Raw genomic sequence first — 25,903 nt, 5'->3', positions numbered from 1 at the left:
AACATATGCATTATTTGCATCTACGTAAGTGAATTGCGTACTCATATTACCTTCATAGATGGCGAACCCTAGATGATGATCTCTTCGTAGAAAGAACGGGCCGGAGACCGTTCAAAGCTTCGTCCCCAGCGGAGTCGCCAAAAAAGTGTGTTCGCACACGAACACGTCACGTGTACCTTCGACGCCGGGGGTGATGCACCACAGCTCACGTCGAAGGAGTCTCACCGGAAGCGCGATTCGCAAGTCGACCGAAGAGAACTTTTGAGGACCCGAAACCCTAAACTCGCGGGAGGGACCCCCTCGGGGAGTGCGGCGGCTATGGGCTTCCCTGGGTCGGTTAAGCCGCCCCTAGAGCCTCGCGATTCGCAGCTCTCCAACACGAAGAACGACGAAGAACGAGGGAGCAAGAACTGAAGGAAATATTCCCTAGAGGCAATAATAAAGTTGTTATTTATATTTCCTCATATCATGGTAAATGTTTATTATTCATGCTAGAATTGTATTAACCGGAAACTTAGTACATGTGTGAATACATAGACAAAACCGTGTGTCCCTATATGCCTCTACTTGACTAGCTCGTTAATCAAAGATGGTTAAGTTTGCTAGCCATGGACATGTGTTGTCATTTGATGAACGGGATCACATCATTAGAGAATGATGTGATGGACAAGACCCATCCATTAGCTTAGCATAATGATCGTTTAGTTTTATTATTATTGCTTTCTTCATGACTTATACATATTCCTCCGACTATGAGATTATGCAACTCCCGAATACCGGAGGAACACTTTGTGTGCTATCAAACGTCACAACGAAACTAGGGTGATTATAAAGATGCTCTACAGGTGTCTCCAATGGTGTTTGTTGAGTTGGCATAGATCGAGATTAGGATTTGTCACTCCGAGTATCGGAGAGGTATCTCTGGGCCCTCTCGGTAATGCACATCACTATAAGCCTTGCAAGAAATGTGACTAATGAGTTAGTTACGGGATGATGTATTACGGAACGAGTAAAGAGACTTGCCGGTAATGAGATTGAACTAGGTATGAGGATACCGGTGATCGAATCTCGGGCAAGTAACATACCGATGACAAAGGGAATGACGTATGTTGTTATGCGGTTTGACCGATAAACATCTTCGTAGAATATGTAGAAGCCAATATGAGCATCCAGGTTCCGCTATTGGTTATTGACCGGAGATATGTCTTGGTCATGTCTACATAGTTCTCGAACCCGTAGGGTCCGCACGCTTAACGTTCGATGCTGATTTGTATTATGAGTTATGTGATTTGATGACCGAAGTTTGTTCGGAGTCCCGGATGAGATCACGGACATGACGACGAGTCTCGAAATAGTCGAGAGGTAAAGATTCATATATTGGAAGGTTATATTCGGACATCAGAATGGTTCCGAGTGATCCGGGTATTTTTCCGGAGTACGGCGGGGTTACCGGAAACCCCGGGGAAGTTAATGGGCCTTAGTGGGCTTTAGTGGAGGGAGGGAAGAAGGGCCACAAGGTGGCGCGCACCTCCCCCCTGCCCAAACCGAATTGGACAAGGGGTGGGGGTGCGGCCCCCTCCTTCCTTCTCCTTCTCCCCTCCTTCCTTTCCCTCCGATGGAAGAAAGGAAAAGGGGGGGCGAATCCTCCTTGGACTAGGAGTCCAAGTAGGACTCCCCCTTGGCGCACCCCTCCTGGCCGCCAGCCTCTCTCCCTCCCTCCTTTATATACGTGGCCAGGGGGCACCCCAAAGCATAACAGACAATCTCTTAGCCGTGTGCGGTGCCCCCCTTCATAGTTTAACACCTCCGTCATATCGTCGTAGTGCTTAGGCGAAGCCCTGCACCGGTAACTTCATCATCACTGTCAGCACGCCGTCGTGTTGACGGAACTCTCCCTCGTCCTCAACTGGATCAAGAGCTCGAGGGACGTCATCGTGCTGAACGTGTGCGGAACACGGAGGTGCGTACGTTCGGTACTTGGATCGGTTGGATCGTCAAGACGTTCGACTACATCAACCGCGTTACTAAATGCTTCCGCTTTCGGTCTACAAGGGTACGTGGACACACTCTCCTGTCTTGTTGCTATGCATATCCTAGATAGATCTTGCGTGGTCGTAGATTTTTTTTGAAATACTACGTTTCCCAATGGTGGCATCAGAGCCAGGTTTTTGCATCGATGTTATATGCACGAGTAGAACACAATGAGTTGTGGGCGATAATAGTCATACTGCTTACCACCAACGTCTTACTTTGATTCGGCGGTATTGTTGGATGAAGCGGCCCGGACCGACATTACATGACCGCGTTCATGAGACTGGTTCTACCAACGTGCTTCGCACACAGGTGGCTAGCGGGTGTCTGTTTCTCCAACTTTAGTTGAATCGAGTTTGACTACGGTCGGTCCTTGTTGAAGGTTAAAACAGCACACTTGACGAAAAATTGTTGTGATTTTGATGCGTAGGTAAGAACGGTTCTTGCTAGAAGCCCTTAGCAGCCACGTAAAACTTGCAACAACAAAGTAGAGGACGCCTAACTTGTTTTTGCAGGGCATGTTGTGATGTGATATGGTCAAGACATGATGAGATATAAATTGTTGTATGAGATGATCATGTTTTGTAAAAGTTATCGGCAACTGGCAGGAGCCTTATGGTTGTCGCTTTATTGTATGAAATGCAATCGCCATGTAATTGCTTTACTTTATCACTAAGCGGTAGCGATAGTCGTAGAAGCAATAGTTGGCGAGACGACAACAATGCTACGATGGAGATCAAGGTCTCAAGCCGGTGACGATGGAAATCATGACGGTGCTTTGGAGATGGAGATCAAAGGCACAAGATGATGATGGCCATATCATGTCACATATTTTGATTGCATGTGATGTTTACCCTTTATGCATCTTATTTTGCTTAGTACGGTGGTAGCATTATAAGATGATCCCTCACTTAAATTTCAAGGTATAAGTGTTTTCCCTGAGTATGCACCATTGCTACAGTTCGTCGTGCTGAGACACCACGTGATGATTGGGTGTGATAAGATCTACGTTCACATACAACGGGTGCAAGACATTTTGCACGTGCAAAATACTCGGGTTAAACTTGATGAGCCTAGCATATGCAGATATGGCCTCAGAACACTGAGACCGAAAGGTCGAACATGAATCATATAGTAGATATGATCAACATAGTGATGTTCACCATTGAAAACTACTCCATCTCACGTGATGATCGGACATGGTTTAGTTGATTTGGATCATGTGATCATTTAGATGACTAGAGAGATATCTATCTATGTAACGCCCCGGACACACCCGCCGATGGTCGTTACTCCTGGCAGGATCTAGACTGGCCCCACAGATCAATACTAGTCTTTTCTCCGCACTTTGTCCTCCCTCGTGCGCACCCGGGAGCAACTTCCTGGTCGGTCACCCATCCTGAAATTACTCCAAGCTGAGCACAGTTAACTTTGGAGTTCTGTCCGAATGGGCTTCCGAAAAAGAAGGAATTCCTTATTGATATGAGTAGTCTATCATCCCTAATAAGCCAGGCTATCACATACACCCCCACTCAGAGGAACCGACGTCCTCGTCGGGCCACAGGAACGTTCCCCCTTGGCACATACGTCTGTGCTTCCAGTCCGGCACATGTGCCATGACGTGTGCCACGACGGGTCACAAATGTCATGTACAACATGACCGCGCACCTGTCCGCAAACATCCATGTAACCGCGAGGGTCGGCTCTGATACCAACTTGTAACACCCCGAACACACCCGCCGGTGGTCGTTACTCCTGGCAGGATCTAGACTAGCCCCACATATCAATACTAGCCTTTTCTGCGCACTTTGTCCTCACTCGTGCGCACCCGGGAGCAACTTCCCGGCCGGTCACACTTAACTTTGGAGTTCTGTCCGAATGGGCTTCCGGAAAAGAAGGAATTCCTTATTGATATGTGTAGTCTATCATCCCTAATAAGCCAGGCTATCACAATCTAAGTGGGAATTCTTAAGTAATATGATTAATTGAACTTTAATTTATCATGAACTTAGTACCTGATGGTTCTTTGCATGTCTATGTTGTTGTAGATCAATGGCATGTGCTACCGTTCTTTTGAATTTTAATGTGTTCTTAGAGAAAGCTAAGTTGAAAGATGATGGTAGCAATTACACGGACTGGGTTCGTAACTTGAGGATTATCCTCATTGCTGCACAGAAGAATTACGTTCTGGAAGCACCGCTAGGTGCAAGACCCGCTGCAGGAGCAACTCCGGACGTTATGAACGTCTGGCAGAGCAAAGCTGATGACTACTCGATAGTTCAGTGTGCCATGCTTTACGGCTTAGAATCAGGACTTCAAAGATGTTTTGAACGTCATGGAGCATATGGGATGTTCCAGGAGTTGAAGTTACTATTTCAAGCAAATGCCCGAATTGAGAGATATGAAGTCTCAAATAAGTTATATAGCTGCAAGATGGAGAAGAATAGTTCTGTCAATGAACATATACTCAGAATGTCTGGGTACCACAACCACTTGACTCAACTGGGAGTTAATCTTCCTGATGATAGTGTCATTGACAGAGTTCTTCAATCACTGCCACCAAGCTACAAAAGCTTCGTGATGAACTATAATATGCAAGGGATGGATAAGACAATTTCCAAGCTCTTCGCGATGCTAAAGGCTGCGGAGGTAGAAATCAAGAAGGAGCATCAAGTGTTGATGGTTAACAAGACCACTAGTTTCAAGAAAAAGGGCAAAGGAAAGAAGGGGAACTTCAAGAAGAATGGCAAGCAAGTTGCTGCTCAAGTGAAGAAGCCCAAGTCTGGACCTAAGCCTGAAACTGAGTGCTTCTATTGCAAAGGGACTGTCACTGGAAGCGGAACTGCCCCAAGTATTTGGCGGATAATAAGGATGGCAAAGTGAAAGGTATATTTGATATACATGTTATTGATGTGTACCTCACTAATGCTCGTAGTAGCGCCTGGGTATTTGATACTGGTTCTATTGCTCATATTTGCAACTCGAAACAGGGGCTACGGATTAAACGAAGATTGGCTAAGGACGAGGTGACGATGCGCGTGGGAAATGGTTCCAAAGTCGATGTGATCGCCATCGGCATGCTACCTCTACATCTACCGTCGGGATTAGTTTTAGACCTAAATAATTGTTATTTGGTGCCAACGTTGAGCATGAACATTATATCTGGATCTTGTTTAATGCGAGACGGTTATTCACTGAAACCAGAGAATAATGGTTGTTCTATTTATATGAGTAATATTTTTTATGGTCATGCACCCTTGATGAGTGGTCTATTTTCGTTGAATCTCGATTGTAGTGATACACATATTCATAATATTGAAGCCAAAAGATGCAAGGTTAATAATGATAGTGCAACTTATTTGTGGCACTGCCGTTTAGGTCATATTGGTGTAAAGCGCATGAAGAAACCCCATGCTGATGGGCTTTTGGAATCACTTGATTATGAATCACTTGATGCTTGCGAACCATGCCTCATGGGCAAGATGACTAAAACTCCGTTCTCCGGAACAATGGAGCGAGCAACTGACTTGTTGGAAATAATACATACTGATGTGTGCGGTCCGATGAGTGTTGAGGCTCGCGGCGGGTATCGTTATTTTCTGACCTTCACAGATGATTTGAGAAGATATGAGTATATATACTTGATGAAACACAAGTCTGAAACATTTGAAAAGTTCAAAGAATTTCAGAGTGAAGTGGAAAATCATCGTAACAAGAAAATAAAGTTTCTACGATCTGATCGTGGAGGTGAATATTTGAGTTATGAGTTTGGTCTTCATTTGAAACAATGTGGAATAGTTTCGCAACTCACGCCACCTGGAACACCACACATAATGGTGTGTCCGAACGTCGTAATCGTACTTTATTAGATATGGTACGATCTATGATGTCTCTTACTGATTTACCGCTATTGTTTTGGGTTATGCTTTAGAGAGGGCTGCATTCATGTTAAATAGGGCACCATCTAAATCCGTTGAGACGACACCATATGAACTGTGGTTTGGCAAGAAACCTAAGATGTCGTTTCTTAAAGTTTGGGGCTGCGATGCTTATGTAAAAAAAGCTTCAACCTGATAAGCACGAACCCAAATTGGAGAAATGTGTCTTCAAAGGATACCCAAAGGAGACTGTTGGGTACACCTTCTATCACAGATCCGAAGGCAAGATATTCGTTGCTAAGAATGGATCCTTTCTAGAGAAGGAGTTTCTCTCGAAAGAAGTGAGTGGGAGGAAAGTAGAACTTGATGAGGTAATTGTACCTTCTCCCGAATTGGAAAGTAGTACATCACAGAAATCACTTCCAGTGATTCCTACACCAATCAGTGAGGAAGCTAATGATGATGATCATGAAACTTCCGATCAAGTTACTACTGAACCTCGTAGGTCAACCAGAGTACGGTCCGCACCAGAGTGGTACGGTAATCCTGTTCTGAAGGTCATGTTACTTGACCATGACGAACCTACGAACTATGAGGAAGCGATGATGAGCCCAGATTCCGCAAAATGGCTTGAGGCCGTGAAATCTGAGATGGGATCCATGTATGAGAGTGTGGACTTTGGTTGACTTGCCCGATGATCGACAAGCCATAGAGAATAAATGGATCTTCAAGAAGAAGACTGACGCTGACGGTAATATTACTATCTACAAAGCTCGACTTGTTGCGAAAAGTTTTCGACAAGTTCAAAGAGTTGAATACAATGAGACCTTCTCACCCGTAGCGATGGTTAAGTCTGTCCGAATTATGTTAGCAATTACCGCATTTTATAATTATGAAATTTGGCAAATGGATGTCAAAACTGCATTTCTTAATGGATATCTTAAAGAAGAGTTGTATATGATGCAACCAGAAGGTTTTGTCGATCCTAAAGGTGCTAACAAAGTGTGCAAGCTCCAGCGATCCATTTATGGACTGGTGCAAGCATCTCGGAGTTGGAATATACGCTTTGATAGTGTGATCAAAGCATATGGTTTTATACAGACTTTTGGAGAAGCCTGTATTTACAAGAAAGTGAGTGGGAGCTCTGTAGCATTTCTAATATTATATGTGGATGACATATTGTTAATTGGAAATAATACATAATTTCTGGATAGCATAAAAGGATACTTGAATAAGAATTTTTCAATGAAAGACCTCGGTGAAGTTGCTTATATATTAGGCATCAAGATCTATAAAGATAGATCAAGACGCTTAATTGGACTTTCACAAAGCACATACCTTGATAAAGTTTTGAAGAAGTTCAAAATGGATCAGTCAAAGAAAGGGTTCTTGCCTGTGTTACAAGGTGTGAAGTTGAGTCAGACTCAATGCCTGACCACTGCAGAAGATAGAGAGAAAATAAAAGTCATTCCCTATGCCTCAGCAATAGGTTCTATCATCTATGCAATGCTGTGTACCAGACCTGATGTGTGCCTTGCTATTAGTTTAGCAGGGAGGCACCAAAGTAATCCAGGAGTGGATCACTGGACAATGGTCAAGAACACCCTGACATACCTAAAAAGGACTAAGGATATGTTTCTCGTTTATGGAGGTGACAAAGAGGTCGTCATAAATGGTTACGTCGATGCAAGCTTTGACACTGATCTGGATGACTCTAAGTCACAAACCGGATACGTATTTATATTGAATGGTGGAGCTGTCAGTTGGTGCAGTTCCAAACAGAGTGTCGTGGTAGGATCTACGTGTGAAGCGGGGTACATAGCTGCTTCGGAAGCAGCAAATGAAGGAGTCTGGATGAAGGAGTTCATAGCCGATCTAGGTGTAATACCTAGTGCATCGGTCCAATGAAAATCTTTTGTAACAATACTGGAGCAATAGCCTTGGCGAAGGAATCCAGATTTCACAAGAGAACCAAACACATCAAGAGACGCTTCAATTCCATCCACGATCAAGTCAAGGAGGGAGACATAGAGATTTGCAAAATACATACGGATCTGAATGTTGCAGACCCGTTGACTAAGCCCCTTCCACGAGCAAAACATGATCAGCACCAAGACTCCATGGATGTTAGAATCATTACTATGTAATCTAGATTATTAACTTTAGTGCAAGTGGGAGACTGAAGGAAATATGCCCTAGAGGCAATAATAAAGTTGTTATTTATATTTTCTTATATCATGATAAATGTTTATTATTCGTGCTAGAATATTATTAACCGGAAACTTACACTACAGGAATCAGCTACTTTGCCGTCTGCCACGGCAGACGGCAAAGGCAAGGATGGCGGACGGCAAAGGCCTTTGCCGTCTGCCGTGGACAACAAAAGGCTCCGGCAAAGTAGGCATCGGCAAAGAGCTTCTTTCTCGTCTGCTTTTTGAAGCGGACGGCAAAGGGGCCTTTGCCATCAGCGGCGGACGACAAAGAAAGCCGACGGCAATAAATTCGATGTTAGTCCGTTAGGCGGCTAACGGCAGCCTTTGGCGTCCGCCGCTGACGGCAAAGAGCATCAAGCCTTTGCCGTCTGCCACTATAGGCAAACTGACCAAATGGTCAGCTGCCAGGAAGCACAGGTGGTTTCCACGTGGCTTCTTTGCCGTCCGCGGCAGACGGCAAAGAGCCTGCATTGCCTCTTTTTCTGTTTTTTCTTATACCCAACCATTTTCACAACAAATAGATGATACATATATATTTTTCACATGGCAAGTTCACAGCAAACATATGAGATATCCAACACATATAATTTCATCATACATGCATAGTTCCATCAACCATACATAGCAAGTTCCACATACATGCATCCAACCATACATATTACAATAGTGTCATCCTACCATACATGCATAGTTCATCGATACAAAAGAAACATAGTTCATCCAAACAAGCACTCCATCTATAAAAGCACAAATGGAAAAGAAGCACTCCATCCATGCAAGCTTCCGTGAATTAAATCAAATCTGCAAAATGATAAACAAGATGTTAGAAAAAGAAGAAGAAAAAGAAGAAGAAGAAGAAGACTATAAGAAGTAAGCATACTTAAGTAAAATGGAGCTAACCTAGAAGAAAATGAAGAAGAAGAAGAAGACTAGAAGAATACTAGAAGAAGACTAGAAGAATACTAGAAGAAGAAGAAGACTATAATTAAGCTTATTATGTAAACTTGGTCATTTTGTGCTAACATAAGTAATTTTGGAGTTAACCTATAGGAAACTAAGCATATTAGAGATAACCTAGCATATTAGAGCCAACTTAGGTAAAATGGAGCTAACCTAGCTAATTATGCCATCTTTGAGTGAACTAAGCATATTATAGCTAACTTATAGCTAACTTATGTCATTTTGGAGAAGAAGAAGAAGAAGAAGAAGAAGAAGAAGAAGAAGAAGAAGAAGAAGAAGAAGACTATAAGCTTATTATGTAAACTTGGTCATTTTGTGCTAACATAAGTAATTTTGGAGCTAACCTATAGGAAACTAAGCATAGTAGAGATAACTTAGCATATTATAGCCAACTTAGGTAAAATGGAGCCAACCTAGCTAATTATGCCATCTTTGAGTGAACTAAGCATATTAGAGCTAACTTATAGCTAACTTATGTCATTTTGGAGAAGAAGAAGAAGAAGAAGAAGAAGAAGAAGACTATAAGCTTATTATGTAAACTTGGTCATTTTGTGCTAACATAAGTAATTTTGGAGCTAACCTATAGGAAACTAAGCATAGTAGAGATAACTTAGCATATTAGAGCTAACATATGTAACTAAGCATATTAGAGCTAACATAGGTAACTAAGCATATTAGAGCTAACTATATAGATCATTTTGGAGATCTGACATACCTGACATAGTTCAGTTCTCATTGTTCTTCTCCTTCTCCTTCCTCAGCCTGATGCGCCAAGAGCGGCGAAGCGGTGGAGGCAGTGGGATGTAGTCTTCTACCAAAATTGGCGTGGTCATGTCGCCCAGCTGTGGGATCGCCGGCGCCACCACCGGCGTGAGGTCACTGTCAGGTACCACCACCATCGCGAGGCCATCTTGAGGCAGGACAGGCACGACCATCGCTAGGTCATCCTCAGCCACCACCATCTCTTGCCCATGGTGCGCCACCACCATCTCTTGCCCTTGGTCAGCCACCACCATCGCTAGGTCATCCTCAGCCTCATGCCCACTCTGCTCCTCTTCTTCCCCACTCCAGTCCGGATCATCCTCCTTGTTGTCTTTGCTGCAGCCTGAATCGCTGCTGCTTTTGCTACAGCCAGAATCGCTGTTGGTTTTGCTACAGCCAGAATCGCTGCTGCTTTGGCTGTAGCCAGTGTCGCTGCTGCTGCTCCCATTGCCTGTCCAAATGTAAAAATTAATGACTGTTAACAATGGATGCGAGACAAAGCCAAATGTAGAGGAATAAGAAGAGGTAGAACGTACTGGCATCATCGTCCTCAGCGTAGCGCATGCGACACATAGTCGCGTTGAACACCTTCACGATGAGCATGGTCGCGTCGTCGTCGTACCTGAAGAGAAGGAAGTACCCCAGCCGCAGATCGTAGGCACGGTATAACTTCTCCCAGCCACGACACAGGTACATGTGGCCCTCCTTGATCACCAACCCCACGTCCCACAGCCTGCGAAACCCGCTGCCAGCCTGTCGCAGCTTCACATTATTTGGTGGATCTTCACCCAGCATGTCCATAAAAGTGTCAGGCAGCCTCTGCAGTTTGGGACAAGGAGTGATGTAGCAAACATCAGAGTTATCATAATGAGATGGGTGAAGGGGAGATCTCTCCTTTTATATACCTGCTTCTTGGAGGAAGTCCCAAGTATGATACTGAAGAACTCAAAAGCATCCAACTCGTACTCCTGTGTGGCAGAGCGGAGCCTGCGGTGATGGCCTCCCCCCATCTCTAATAAGCAGCAGAAGAGACCAATTAGTATCTAGCTAGAAGCATATCTATAAACATAGAGTCAAGTTTCTAGACATGAAAGAAAACTGAGAGAAAAAAAGCAATGCACTTGTGCTCAACAACATCAACAACACTTAGTTAATTTGGTAGGTTAGTTGGCAATGGCAATTGGCACCCTTCAAAACTAGGGATTTCTTTAGACGTGAAAGAAAACTGAAAATGTTGAAAAAAAGAGCATAGTAATATAAAAATAGGGGGGAAATACACTTCTTCTTTCTCCTCTATCTTTTTTTCATCTTTCTTCTTAACCAAAACTAAACCTAAAGTTCCTTCTGGTGTGATCACATTGGAATACTTGTGGCAACAAATCATAGTTGCACCATATTTTAGGTGGCTCTAGGGTGTATAGTGTCATAAAATCAATTTACTTTGTATGCAAATCAGAATGTATAGTTTGCCTTTCCGCAAAAAAGAAAAGGAAAAGATGAGTATAGTTTGCCTCTTATGACAGATTCCATAAGCAATATGCATGCCTTGTTGTTTTCTCAAATTAAACTAATTCGAGTGTTGCTGATTGATGAATTTGAATATATGCAAACGAATTTGAGGAAAGCTTTTGCTCTTCTCACTATTAGTTTCATAATCTTTTATACAACTCCTTCAAGGAGTCTGTGGATAACTTTCGTTTACAGTTCACTAGATATGTGTATTACATTTTCTATTGGAAATGCATTTGAATTCATTTATCACAAATACTAATTCTAAAGTTTAACTCCGATGATACGGTTGCCACGTACCTACCAAGACATGCCAATATTTTTTTCTTGTATACAAAAGAACTCGTGCACTAATATTTACTTCACTGAAAGATTTTTCACTTTGAAGGGAAATAGTTTTTGTTCCATCATCTATTAATAATATAACAATAATAATTCATTATATGCCAATGAGTTGAGAAATCTGGCTATCTATGCTCTAAACCTAAACCAAAGTAAACCTAAACTAAAGCAAACCTAAAATAAACCTAAACTAAACTTAAAATACAGAAACAAAAACAGAAAAAATACAAGAGGTCTCACCGGGTGGAGGAGGGGGCGCCGGAGGGGTGGGGCGGCCGCGGTGGTGGAGGAGAGGGGCGCCGGGGCGGCCGGGTGGAGGAGGGGGCGCCGGAGCGGCGGGGAGGCCGCGGTGGTGGAGCAGAGGGGCACCGGGGCCGCCTGGTGGAGGAGGGAGCGCCGGAGCGGCAGGGCGGCCGCGGTGGTGGAGCAGAGGGGCACCGGGGCCGCCGGGGTGGAGGAGGGGGTGCCGCGGCGACGTGGGTGGCGTGGGGCGGCGGCGGCTCGGGCACGGGCCGGCGCGGCGCGACGACGGGGATGGCGCGGGGCGGGGAAGGGGTCACCGGGGCTGCTGGGGCGGCGCGGCTGGGGGTGGCGCGGGGCGGCGGCGGCACGGGGGCGGGATGGTGCGGGGCGGTGGCGGCTCGGGCACGGGGCGGCGCGGCGCAACGACGGGGATGGCACGGGGCGGGGAAGGGGGTCACCGGGGCTGCTGGGGCGGCGCGGCGATGGGGGTGGCGCGGGGTGGCGGCGGCTCGGGCACGGGCGGAGAGAGAGAGGGGACAGATGTGGGGCGCGGGCGGGCGTCGATATGGATTTTAGTTAGGGCACGGTTCTTTGCCGTCCGCCAGCAGACGGCAAAGATCCTAGCTAACGGGCGTTAGCTTGGCCACTTTCTTTGCCGTCTGCTAGCGGACGGCAAAGACAGTGTCCGTTAGGTGGTTGTCGGTAGTGGGCCACCCTCATTCTTTGCCGTCCGCTGGAGGACGACAAAGACTTGGCTGACGGCAAATACGGTCTTTGCCGTCAGCCAAGTCTTTGCCGTCAGCTTCTATTGAGCTGACGGCAAAGAAGGTCTTTGCCGTCAGCTAGCGGACGGCAAAGACATGGCTGACGGCAAAGATCCTGATTCCAGTAGTGTTAGTACATGTGCGAATACATAGACAAAACTGATTGTCCCTAGTATGCCTCTACTTGACTAGCTCGTTAATCAAAGATGGTTAAGTTTCCTAGCCATGGACATGTGTTGTCATTTGATGAACGGGATCACATCATTAGAGAATGATGTGATGGACAAGACCCATCCGTTAGCTTAACATAATGATCGTTTAGTTTTATTGCTATTGCTTTCTTCATGACTTATACATATTCCTCCGACTATGAGATTATGCAACTCCCGAATACCGGAGGAACACTTTGTGTGCTATCAAACGTCACAATGTAACTGGGTGATTATAAAGATGCTCTACAGGTGTCTCCGATGGTGTTTGTTGAGTTGGCATAGATCGGGATTAGGATTTGTCACTCCGAGTATCGGAGAGGTATCTCTGGGGCCCTCTCGGTAATGCGCATCACTATAAGCCTTGCAAGCAATGTGAGAAGCTGACGGCAAAGAAGGTCTTTGCCGTCAGCTAGCGGACGGCAAAGACATGGCTGATGGCAAAGATCCTGATTCCAGTAGTGTTAGTACATGTGCGAATACATAGACAAAACTGATTGTCCCTAGTATGCCTCTACTTGACTAGCTCGTTAATCAAAGATGGTTAAGTTTCCTAGCCATGGACATGTGTTGTCATTTGATGAACGGGATCACATCATTAGAGAATGATGTGATGGACAAGACCCATCCGTTAGCTTAACATAATGATCGTTTAGTTTTATTGCTATTGCTTTCTTCATGACTTATACATATTCCTCCGACTATGAGATTATGCAACTCCCGAATACCGGAGGAACACTTTGTGTGCTATCAAACGTCACAATGTAACTGGGTGATTATAAAGATGCTCTACAGGTGTCTCCGATGGTGTTTGTTGAGTTGGCATAGATCGGGATTAGGATTTGTCACTCCGAGTATCGGAGAGGTATCTCTGGGGCCCTCTCGGTAATGCGCATCACTATAAGCCTTGCAAGCAATGTGACTAATGAGTTAGTTACCGGATGATGCATTACGGAACGAGTAAAGAGACTTGCCGGTAACGAGATTGAACTAGGTATGAGGATACTGACGATCGAATCCCGGGCAAGTAACATACCGATGACAAAGGGAATGACGTATGTTGTTATGCGGTTTGACCGATAAACATCTTCGTAGAATATGTAGGAGCCAATATGAGCATCCAGGTTCTGCTATTGGTTATTGAACGGAGATATGTCTCGGTCATGTCTACATAGTTCTCGAACCCGTAGGGTCCGCACGCTTAACGTTCGATGACGATTTGTATTATGAGTTATGTGATTTGTTGACCGAATTTTGTTTGGAGTCCCGGATGAGATCACAGACATGACGAGGAGTCTCGAAATGGTCGAGAGGTAAAGATTCATATATTGGAAGGTTATATTCGGACATCGGAATGGTTCCGAGTGATCCGGGTATTTTTCCGGAGTACCGAGGGTTGCCGGAAACCCCGGGGAAGTTAATGGGCCTTGGTGGGCTTTAGTGGAGAGAGGGAAGAAGGGCCATGAGGTGGCGTGCACCTCTCCCCTGCCCAAACCGAATTGGACAAGGGGTGGGGGTGCGGCCCCCTCCTTCCTTCTCCTTCTCCCCTCCTTCCTTTCCCTCCGGTGGAAGAAAGGAAGGGGGCGAATCCTACTTGGACTAGGAGTCCAAGTAGGACTCCCCCCTTGGCACGCCCCTCCTGGCCGCTGGCCTCTCTCCCTCCCTCCTTTACATATGTGGCCAGGGGGCACCCCAAAGCACAACAGACAATCTCTTAGCCGTGTGCGGTGCCCCCCTTCACAGTTTAACACCTCGGTCATATCCTCGTAGTGCTTAGGCAAAGCCCTGCGCAGGTAACTTCATCATCACCGTCACCACGCCGTCGTGTTGACGGAACTCTTCCTCGTCCTAAACTAGATCAAGAGCTCGAGGGACGTCATCGTGCTGAACGTGTGCTGAACACGGAGGTGCCGTACATTTGGTACTTGGATCGGTTGGATCGTGAAGACGTTCGACTACATCAACCGCGTTAATAAACGCTTCCGCTTTCGGTCTACGAGGGTACATGGACACACTCTCCCGTCTCGTTGCTATGCATCTCCTAGATAGATCTTGCGTGATCGTAGGATTTTTTTTGAAATACTGCGTTCCCCAACAAGAACGAGGGAGGGACAAGACGTAGATGAAAAAGTTGTAGATGCGTTTGCGATTGTGTGTTGTTCAATCGGCCGTCACCCATTAGGTATATAAGAGGCGGATGGACTTCCCGTACAAGAAAAGAACTCCAAATCATGTCCAAATCACGTCCAAATCTTTCCAAAATTAACCAAACTCGGATTTAGATAAGTCTGGAACATCAGTTAGATTTTTAGGTCCCACGTACCACAAACGACCTCCGGTGAAGATGAGCCCAAAAGAAAATTTGACCGTTTCTACGAGACGAACAACTTTCATGTTAAACGTTTTTGATCGGAGACCATCTTGAGAGGGTTTTTGGCTGTTTTCCGAAGACTGCAGCAGAGAAATCCAAAACCCGGACGAACATCCCGGAGTGTCCGGCCATCCTTGGAGAAACCCAAAACCCGGATGATTATCCCCGGAGTGTCCGGCCATCCTGATACAGCCGCGCATTTTCGGTTCTAACTTTTGCATACGCACTCCGATTGAGACTTTTTTATATCATAATCATCCGCTTCGACGAGACGCACAACTTTCATGTTGGAACTTTTCCCATCCAGGTCCGTTTTAATTAGGTTTCAAGCCATTCTTTAATCTGGTGTCAAAATGAGCATCTCTGAACTTGTCATAACTTTTGCATCCGAACTCCGTTTTAGACAATCTTCATATCCATCTTAATCTTCTCGAAGAGAGCCATCCCATGGTGACTTTCAATAATAAGTTTGAATTAATCTTGACATAGCTTTTCAAGCTACTCTTTATAATCACGTCACTTTTAAGCGTCAACAACCACGTACATGAGCCGCCATATAGCGAGCGTAGAGCATAGCAGACAAGGGTTGTTCAGCCCTCCAGCGACACTAAGATAACCTCACAACGAGCAATCTATCTAACTCTTTGGCGCCGGCTTGAGCCTAGAGCCATGCCTCGTCTTGGATGTTGGCCACCATTGGTTACAATACCATCAGCTGCATCTGGAAGCACCACAACGGATGTGTCACGAGCTGTGTGGCTAGGAACCATCTTGGTGAGTGCGTGTTTGCTTGCAATGAGCAGCTTCATTGTTTTTCCGAACCTGAGTTGGCTGAGGAGCTTGCCATTCGGCATGCTCTCGAGGTTTGTCGACCTGAAGGCTTTATGACAATTGTTTTGGCATCTGATTGCCTCTCCACGGTGAACAAGATCAAATCTTCAGTTCAAGATCGACCAAGTGTTGGTATTGTTGTCTCGGACATCAAGTCTCTTGCGTCTGGGTTTACTCAATGTTCTTTCTTACATGCCAGGCTTGGTATGAATGTAGTGGCACAAAAACTACCTCGTAGTTGTGAGCATGTTGTTAATCGTTTCTATCTTGGTGTGATTCCGGATTGTATCAGGGACGAACTTTGTTGTGATATTCAGTAATCAATGAAGTATTGTTATTCTAAAAAAACAAAACAAAAAAGGATGTGTCACGGGCTATACTTGTAACCTACCCCATGACTCCCAGCCGGAGGTACAGTAGAAGAGAGTGCCAAACAGTTGTGGTGCCACATTGTGTCCGTGAGACTGTGATGTCAAGTGGAATCACATGATTTGGATGTTAATTCTTAACTGCGCTAATACACTAGTGTTTAGGTGAAGTTTGTCTGCTTGTAAGCACATGAATATAGCTTTGGCATCACTTGTTCTAACTCCTAGCGCTGTCCCTGGTGCCAATGACACATCATAGTTTATGTTATCATGTTACTTACTTTTTCGATAAAGGACGATTTTATTATCTCAGAATGTAGCATTAAGGAGATACAAAATATTATGAGTAATACCCGGGCTTTGCATAACTAAGATGCACGTAGCCAAATCCAAAAGTCTGACAAAAAACATGAAATATAAACCGACATATCGGCAACAGTAGAATCCTATAAACCGACACTATGCCTGACTTTTGAGCTTTTCCACCATTAATTGCGCTGAGCACACATCTTAACCTTTGATCACGCACTGGGTGACTCACATAACGTGAGGACGTGCGGTGCAGTGCAGTCGCAGCCCATAATTCATGCAGCCTACTGGCTAGCTTCAGCAGTACCATGCATAGTGCACCAGTATATAAACAGAAGGATTTGATCAATTGTCCTTAATAATGGCATGAAGCACCAGTGAATTCTCCATGTACACTAGCCGAAATGTCCAAATCCACTCGCGCTAGCTGTTGTCAAGCTCAGATCGTAGCTAGGCCAGGCCATGCCAGGTAGCGAGGCAAGAACAGTATAAATCACTCTCATGGCACATCGTAGCACAAAGTCCAAAACTCATAAGTCAAGAAAGTGATCGGACATACGGACTACTCGACAAAATTCTGGCAATTATTGCTCCTCGCGCACCTTACTTCGCTTTGAAATTCAATCAATTCACATTCCATGCTACACCCATGTGGGCTTCGTGTTGCTGCCGGGATGAGCGTTTGGGGTGGAGCTATAGCCGACGATGACGACCTCGGCGATGGTTCTCTTTTCGGCGGAAATGTACTGGTGTTGGTACTCAGGCCGGTCGACGGTGAAAACCGGCTGAGCTTTTCTAACGAACTGAATAATTCTCTTCTTTTCTTTTCAGTTGGCCCGTTTGAACCCCGGTTCAAAATTTCACGTTGCATGCTCTTTGCCGGTTTTCAAACCTCAGTTCAGCTCGGACGCTTTCCATCAGCCTCCAAAAGTCGAAGCCGCTTTCCAAGCTTTGCCATCTCCCGCGTGCCTTTTGCAACGGCATCAGGCGCGACGCTGCGGGTGCACCACCCTAGCCGAAAACGAAAAGCCATGGCTGCCAAAGGCGACCGCGGCGGGCGTGACGAGCAGGCGGCGATGTCGGGTGGGCGCCGGCAAGCGCGCGTGCTGCACCAGCCGTGCGGCCTGTACTGCAGCTACTACTGCTACACGCACGCATGGCCGACCACGGGCATGAGGCTAGCCGAGCTATGAGCTGCTGATGCTCCTGCTCGAACGGGCCGGAAGTATATGTGGTTTGGAGACGTAGTGGCAAAGAAGAAAAGGTCGCATTTCCTTCCTCAGTCACGAGCGGCTTGTGGACTATTGTCAGTGTGGATGTGGCCTCTGGGCGTCTTGCTGTTGCTGGATCCCTTGCTTTGGCTGCCGCTGTTGATCGCTGCACCTGCACGCACCGTCGTGCTCCGGCGCCGCGCCCACTACGTCGGCCGTTCTGGAAGGGGTCCAGTGAGTGTGCCGCACGTTCGGCTGCTTGCTCGCCGACCGCTGTCCCTATCCACAATGCATGCTGCGAGCCCCAACTCGTTTGTTCTATCTCAAGAAGGAAGGTCGTCTGCTTTGTTCTGTCTGCTCCGTGATGAATTGTACGCTGTTGAACTTCTACTCCACATCTGTGTAACCTGTATATACGACACCGTCATCACTGTACCCAACCGGATCCATCCATTACATTCGTTAATCTTCCTTTTTAATCGTGCTGGAGAAAAGTCTAAAGGGGAGAGCAAACTAGTCGACCAGTGCTCCTTCGGGAGTTTCACAACGATCAGTGCCACTTGGCCGCCCTTAGTCGCCCCTCCTCCTCTTCCCTTCCTCGCCGCCGCCTGAGGCAGCCGCCGGGCAAGCCCGGGGCGCCAAGGATGGTGGTGGCGGGGCCTCAGTTGCCCTGCCCCGTGGGGAACCCCGATCTGGAGCGGCGACTTTATTGGCAAGGCACGGCCGGCTAGCAGCCGTGCGGGCGGTGGATCTGGCGTCCCGGCCGCGCGAGCGGCGGGATCCGGTGGTCGTTGGCGGCCGGCGGCGGTTTCTGAGGTGGCCGGTGCGCGCGATCTGGCGCCTCCCCTCCTCCCCTGTTTGGCGTGCGGGCCAACCTCGTCGGGCCGCGCTTCCTTGGGTCGCCGGTTCTGTACAGGAGGCGCTGCTGGTGGCGGGGATCTAGTTCGGGAGAAATCCCTGGTCGGCCATCGCCGGCCGCGTCGACGGCGACGCCTGAGGGCGCCGTTCCCCTCCTTGGAGGCGTCGGTATGGACTGATCCCCTCACTTCCCCTTCCCCTAGGTCTCCCGGGCGAAAGCCCTAATTTTGTTGGGCGGCGACGGCGCTCACGGCGCCGTTCCCTTCTTGAAGGCGCCGGTTTGGGAACCTTGGGGTTGGGTGGCGCTTGTGGGTGGTGGGCGACGGCGGTGGTGCGGCCCTATCCTAGCATGGATCTGCGTCCGTTGCTTGGAGATGGACTGATGTAGGTGGAGGTCGTCGTTTGGCGTCAAGGTGGCATCGATGGCGGAGGCACCTACCAAGGTTGGCACCTCAATCTGCTCTGAAGATGGGCTAGTGGAAGATGGCGGCGACAACACATGTGAGTGCGTCAGACCGGTTTGTGCCCCGGACCCGGTATGTGGCTCGGTTGGGGCCTCCGGCTTTAGATGTTAGGCTTAGGTGAGCGGTCTGCGTATTTGGCCCAGCTTGCACCCCTTCATCATATGGATTGGAGTAGCGGCAGATGTTGCCAAGATGGCGGATTGAGGCATATTGTTGTACTACTTTGTAAGGTCCTTGAGAATAATCAATAAAATGGCCGTATGCATATCCCAGATGCAGAGGCCGGGGGTCATCCTCCTTTTCTAAAAAAAAGTGCCACTTGGCGCGCTCTCAGCCATCCCGCCACGTGTCGCGCTTTGGGCACTCCCTTCCTGTTTTGTTTTTTTGCACGCGTTTTCGGTTTTTTTAACGCTTTTTTTTGTTTTTTTTTGACGTTTCTGTTTTTCACCGGTCTTCCTTAGCTTTTGGAAAAAATATTGGAAAAAAATTACGTGAAAAACGCGTTTTCTTTTTCTTTTTCCTGCGAGAGGCACGGTTTGCTTCTAGGAGAGGCACGCTTTTCTTTCGCGAGAGGCACGACCATGTCTCTCGAAAACGAAAACTTCCGCCAGATGCACAGTTTTGCTTCCGCGAGAGACACGGTTTTGCTTTTGCGAGAGGCACGACCATGACTCTCGAAAACGAAAAAAAAACGCATTCTCTATTTTTTTTCTTCCGCCAAAGGCACGGTTTTGCTTGCATTTTTTAGGCACGTTTTTGCTTTCGTGAGAGCACGACCATGACTCTCAAAAACAAAAAAAAACACGTTTTCTGTTTTTTTCCTTCCGCGAGAGGCACGGTTTTGCTTTTGCGAAAGGCAACCAGCCTCTCGGAAACGCAAAAAACACGCATTTTTTGTTTTCTTTTTCTTCCGCAAGAGGCACTGTTGGGATTTCACGAGAGGCACGGTCGTGCATCTTTCGGAAAGGGAAAAAACCGTGCTCCCGGTTTAGTTTTTTCATCCTGGTTTATTTGCTTGAAAAAAAGTTTTTCAAAACCTATCAACATGAGGTCTAGTTTTGAAGATCTTGATGCGAGGAATCCAACAATGAAAACGGTTCGAGATTTGGATGCACGGTTTAAGAGATAAAACGTTTTGCATAAACCAATCTACGAAAAAGGGAAAACTTTCAGGTTGCGACAAGTGACGCCCATGCAACGCGCCACTTGTCATAACCTGGCGAGACAGGAGTGATCTTTGCAAGGAGTACTCCTCAATTAGTGATTTCGTCTAAAGGGTCACTCTATCCGCGTCACGGCCCAGTTTAGTTTGGTGTTTCTGATTTTTCTAACTTGGGTTTCTCTCGTGCAGTTTTTTGTGTTGGCTTGTGTTTGTTTTTTTGCTGGTTTTCAATATTTCTTTCTTTTTATTTTTTATTATTATCTTTTTATTTTTCGCGTTTTCTGCTCATTTTTCCTATTTATGTGCCTTTTCTTTGTCTGTTATCTTTGCTTATTTTTTTTCTATTTTAAAAATGCCCACATTTTTTTAATATGCAAGCACTTTTCAAAATGCACTAAACTTTAGTAAAACATGTTAACCCTTTTTAAAAATTACATGAAAACTTTTTCGATGAAAAAACACCTTTTTAACTACACAGTTAATGATTTGTAATACAAGATAAACATTTTGAATCCAATTTTAACAAACTTTTAATATGCGAGAACATTTTTAAAAAGCACGATGACCTTTCTAAATACGATGGACTTTTTTTATTATAGGATGAACATTTTAAAATACCAGGTAAACATTTTTATCAAATTAGTAAAATATTTTCAAACATATGTATTTAAAATATTTTTTAGAAAAGTAAAATAAATAAATAATATAAAAGGTAAAAGGGACCAACAAAACCGTACGTACGCTACACCCAAACCTAGCATCAAACAGCATAATGGCCGGCCCACCCCACCATGTGCCGCTCGGACCCAGGAGGAAAGCTATACATGAGAATGAATATCAGAGTCCTCTTTCCACCATGAGTTTCATAAGGAGGTTTCTGGAGGAGTTAGATATAGCCAGCGCGCACAGACCCAAGGCCAATGAAGTTCGAGCGACCCGGTCGATAGCTAAAGTTTGGCTACCACCCCCGGGTGAGGCGGCAAAATTTAATTGTGATGGTGGCTTGTCAACGTTGGGGGACAAGGGGGCAGCAGGAGTGGTTTGCCGAGACAAACTTGGGAAATTTTTGGGTGCTTCAGCTACGGTTTTTGATGGCCTGACCGATCCGACGTCTGTGGAGGCACTTGCATGCAGCGAAGCACTGGCCCTAGCTCGGGGCTTGAATCTTTAAGATCTTGCCGTCGCTTCAGATTGTGCAGAAGTGATTTCCAATATGAAATCGGCAAGCTTTCCATCCTATGCGCCTATTCTTAGAGAAATTCAAACTAGTAGCAATAATTTTTCTTCTGTTGATTTCCGTTTTGAGAGTAGATATAATAATTTTGAGGCCCATTTGCTAGTCAAAGGAGCTGCGTCTTTCGCGGTGGGCCGCCATGTGTGGCTTGGGGTTTTATCAGACAATGCTCGTATTCCGGACATGGTGAACCTTTAATAAAATCCATAGTTTACCTTAAAAAACAAAAACACTAATGCCCATACGTGTCGGCATCTGACAACTCGCCCACACGCATGGATCCTCGTCCAACCAATTCTGCACGAATCTTAGCGCGTTCTAGCAGTTTTTATGTGTCACGTAGGACTAAGCTGGTGTGTGGGTATTTTTCATTCGGTCGCCCACACGTCCTTTTTCACCACATGGGAGGCTGGTGTGTGGGCGTTTAGCAATTCGCCCACACACCAGTTTTCACGAACGCAGAGGGGGTTGGTGTGTGGGCGTTTATCACTTCGCCCACACGCCTGTCTCCTCACCCACACCCAAAGCTGGCAGTTGCCATGTGTTTCTGCAGGGTACATGGCAACTGCCCTAGCTTTGCTTTGTAAGCAGATGGCAATTCCCCTTTACCCGAGTTGCCATGTGTTTTTGCATGATACATGGCAACTGCCCTAGTGTACACGTAAGCAGATGGCAACTCTTTCTTTTACGTGGCAACTGCCCTAGCATGCTTGCGAGAACATGGCAACTCTCTCTTTTACCCGAACATGTTTTTTTGCCATGCCTTTTTGTAGTGCTACATGGCAACTGCCTAGTGTTAGTGGGTGGCAACTCCTAAAGTTTGAAATCATGGCAACTGCAGTAGACCAAACCATACATGGCAACTGCAGTTGAGCAACCATGGCAACTGTAGTTGCCCGACATGGCAACCGAAGTTCAGCGACATGGCAACTGCAGCTAAACGAATATGGACGAGGGTCTGGACCATGACAACCGTGGGACGCGCGGTGACTGTACGCGGGGCGTGCGGGACCACGAGGTACGAGGCCTGACGTATGGGGCATGTGGGCGTTATCTATTTCGCCCACACGCACGCGTGTGAGAGGGATCGGGAGGAAAAAAAAGATGTGTGAGCATTACTTGTTTTGCTCCTCTTACACACCACATAAAATGTGTGGGCAAACCCTCTAACGCACACACATGTGGCACTTATCGACGTCCTTAAAAAAAATCTGCGTTGCATGCATGCGCCTGCGCTGCGTGGCTCACCTTCTCTTGGCCCTTTTTTTTCCTCATCAAAAAGAAAAAAAAACCTGACGCCTCTTCCCCGGTCGGCATCGCTCCACTGCATTGAGACCGGGACGGAGGACGACGACGACGGCGACGTTGCTGTGCATACGCGGTACGTGTGCCGTGCGAATCGATGGAGAGCACATGTTTCACGGCCGTGCAACAACCATCGCTGAATACCCAAACCATACCACCACCACACGCCCATATCTGTGGTTCGTCCGATCCGAGCTGCCGCCTGCCGGCAGGGTTTCTGTCCGTCGCCATCCTCGCGCTCGCTTCCGTGCGCGACTCTGCGTGCCACACCGCTCGCTCCTTACTCTCGCCACCGTGCCGGCCCGGTCGTTCTTCAACCGTATCTATCGATCCATCAGGCAATCCTTCCCTTCCGCGGACCCCTCCCTATCCTACCCAATCCGTACACACACTAGCCAACGGTACGCACGTACGCCTTAAGTTCAGCTCGATCTTCTACGTGGCTATCCCACACACGTGCTCCAACTTCAAGATGATGGCGCTCATGGCTTCTCTTCAGCTCGATTCTACCCTAGCAGTCCTCTGCCTCGCCTTCGTAGCCTCTTGCATCTTCCTCGTTGCTAGAAGCCGCAAGGATGGCGCACGCGGGTCACCGCCACCTTCGCCTCCGGCGCTGCCCGTCATCGGCAACCTGCACCAGCTCGGCCGGGGCCGCCACCACCGGAGGCTGCAAGCCCTCGCGCGGAGCTACGGCCCGCTCTTCCTCCTCCGCCTCGGCTCCGTGCCCGCCGTCGTGGTCTCCTCCCCGTCCCTGGCCGAGGCCGTGCTCAAAACCCAGGACCACGCCTTCTGCAGCCGGCCGCAGCCGCGCACGGCCCGCGGCACGCTCTACGGCTGCCGTGACATGGCCTTCAGCCCCTACGGCGAGCGGTGGCGCCAGCTCCGCCGCATCGCCGTGCTGCACCTCCTCAGCGCGAAGCAGGTCGACTCCTTCCGCTCCCTCCGGCAGCAGGAGGTCATGGGATTCGTGGAACGGATCCGCGCCGGCGCACGGGAGGGAGCAGTCAACGTGACCGAGCTCGTCATCAGCCTCACCAACACCGTCATCTCCAAGGCGGCGTTCGGGAACAGGCTCGGCGGCGTCGACCCAGGGGTGGTCCGCCACATGATGAAGGAGCTCACCGAGCTGCTCGGGACCATCGCCGTTAGCGACGTGTTCCCGCGGCTCCGGTGGGTGGACTGGGCGACGGGGCTCGACGCGAGGATCAGTCGGACGGCGGCTGAGCTCGACAGGGTCATCGAGAAGACGCTCGCGGAGCACGAGGGGAGCCGAGGAAACGACGGTGAGGAGGTGCATGACCTCCTGGACGGCTTGCTCTCGATCTTCAAGGATGGCGATCAGGGGTTTAGGCTGGACCGGACTGATGTCAAGGCGCTCATCTTGGTAATTCGATCAAGAACCACGCGGCCTATACTAGTCTGCTACTACTGTAACCTAGCACCAGTAGCAATAGCTCACGTGTTAAACACGGTCGATCATTCTTCACATTGCAGGACATGTTCATAGGAGGCACGGACACGATCTATAAGGCGATAGAATGGACGATGGCCGAGCTTGTTAAGAACCCAAGAGAAATGGAAAAGGTGCAAGCAGAGGTGAGACAAGTTGCTGCCGGTACGCAGGGAGGAGTCCTTGAGGAGGAGCTGGAGACAATGAGCCTCCTCCACGCTGCCATGAAAGAGGCACTACGGCTACATCCGCCCATACCCCTCTTCCCGCACGAGTCGATTCAGAACACCCGGCTGCACGGCTACGATATCCCAGCCAAGACCCGGATCATGATCAACGCATGGGCGATCGGAAGGGACAGCGAGTCATGGGAGGACGCCGATGAGTTCCGGTCAGAGAGGTTCATGGACAGGGCCATGGACTACAGTGGCAAGGACCCCCGGTTCATACCGTTCGGCGCGGGGAGGAGGGGATGCCCCGGTATCGCCTTTGGGATGCGGCTGGCGGAGCTCACACTAGCTAACATGATGTACCATTTCGATTGGATGTTGCCTGAGGGCCAGGACCCGGAGTCATTTGAGGTCGTTGAGTCCAACGGCTTCGCACCTGCTCTTCAGTACCCTTTGATCCTTGTCGCAAAACCTTTGTAAGCATGCATCGTGTCGACGATGAATGTACCACCGATCTTACTACCGTATATTATATTATCGTTGTTTTGGCTATGATACCGAAGGCTCTAGGGTGAAGGAGAGAGCACTTCTTGGGGTGGGCTTACTTATAGCGAGTCACGTAGAAGTATCCACAGGGGGAGGGAGAGGGAGAGGGAGGTTGGAGCCCAGGGGAGCTCATTGGAGACTATGAAGACACAAGTTTGCGCAGGTTAAGCCCCCCCCCCCCCCCCCCCCTCCCCCTTCCCCGATGGGTGATGGAACTACATCCTATTATTCATGTATTGATATGAGAGAGGAGTACAATATCTAGATTGGACCTACAAGCTAGGTTTCGAGGTGTTAAGTCTTCACAAATGGCTCGAGTCTTTGGCATGGGACCTTGGGTACTCATGTAGAGGCATTTTATTCGTCGGTAAGTCATCGATCTCTCGTGCAATGCAATATGATTTGATCATGCTCCTGGAATCATCGCGGATGTCCTCATCTCCTCCAAATGCAAGCCTCGGGGAACATATGCACCAATAGTTTGATACGATCCATCCTTACCCAGATGGTATAACTTTGGAGTACTAATGCACTACACACCCACAAGCCCCTCGCCATTACGCGAAATTAGGTTTGTGACCATTGGAAATGAAATCAAATGTAGACCTTTAGTCCGCCACCTTTCAGATCCTCCCGAGAAGATATCCTTGGTCAGGTTTCTAGAAGCAGTTGGGCAATTTAGTCAGGCTCACGGGGCCCTTTTAAGTCGTTGA

At 47.6% G+C, this 25,903-nt stretch overlaps 1 protein-coding gene across 1 annotated transcript; it reads left to right on the top strand.

The window, feature by feature from the left end:
• The first annotated feature begins 23,508 nt into the window (after positions 1-23,508).
• Positions 23,509-25,151, top strand: LOC123169552 (cytochrome P450 71A1). Its single transcript, XM_044587423.1, has 2 exons — positions 23,509-24,408; positions 24,519-25,151. Exons 1-2 carry the CDS (start codon positions 23,509-23,511, stop codon positions 25,122-25,124), a joined length of 1,506 nt encoding a protein of 501 aa, XP_044443358.1. The 3' UTR covers positions 25,125-25,151.
• The last annotated feature ends 752 nt before the right edge of the window (positions 25,152-25,903 follow it).

Source organism: Triticum aestivum, chromosome 1D, assembly GCF_018294505.1.
Source record: "Triticum aestivum cultivar Chinese Spring chromosome 1D, IWGSC CS RefSeq v2.1, whole genome shotgun sequence".
NCBI classification, from domain to species: domain Eukaryota; kingdom Viridiplantae; phylum Streptophyta; class Magnoliopsida; order Poales; family Poaceae; genus Triticum; species Triticum aestivum.
Note: the sequence above shows the minus strand (reverse complement) of the source record. Positions and strands in the feature narration are given on the sequence as shown.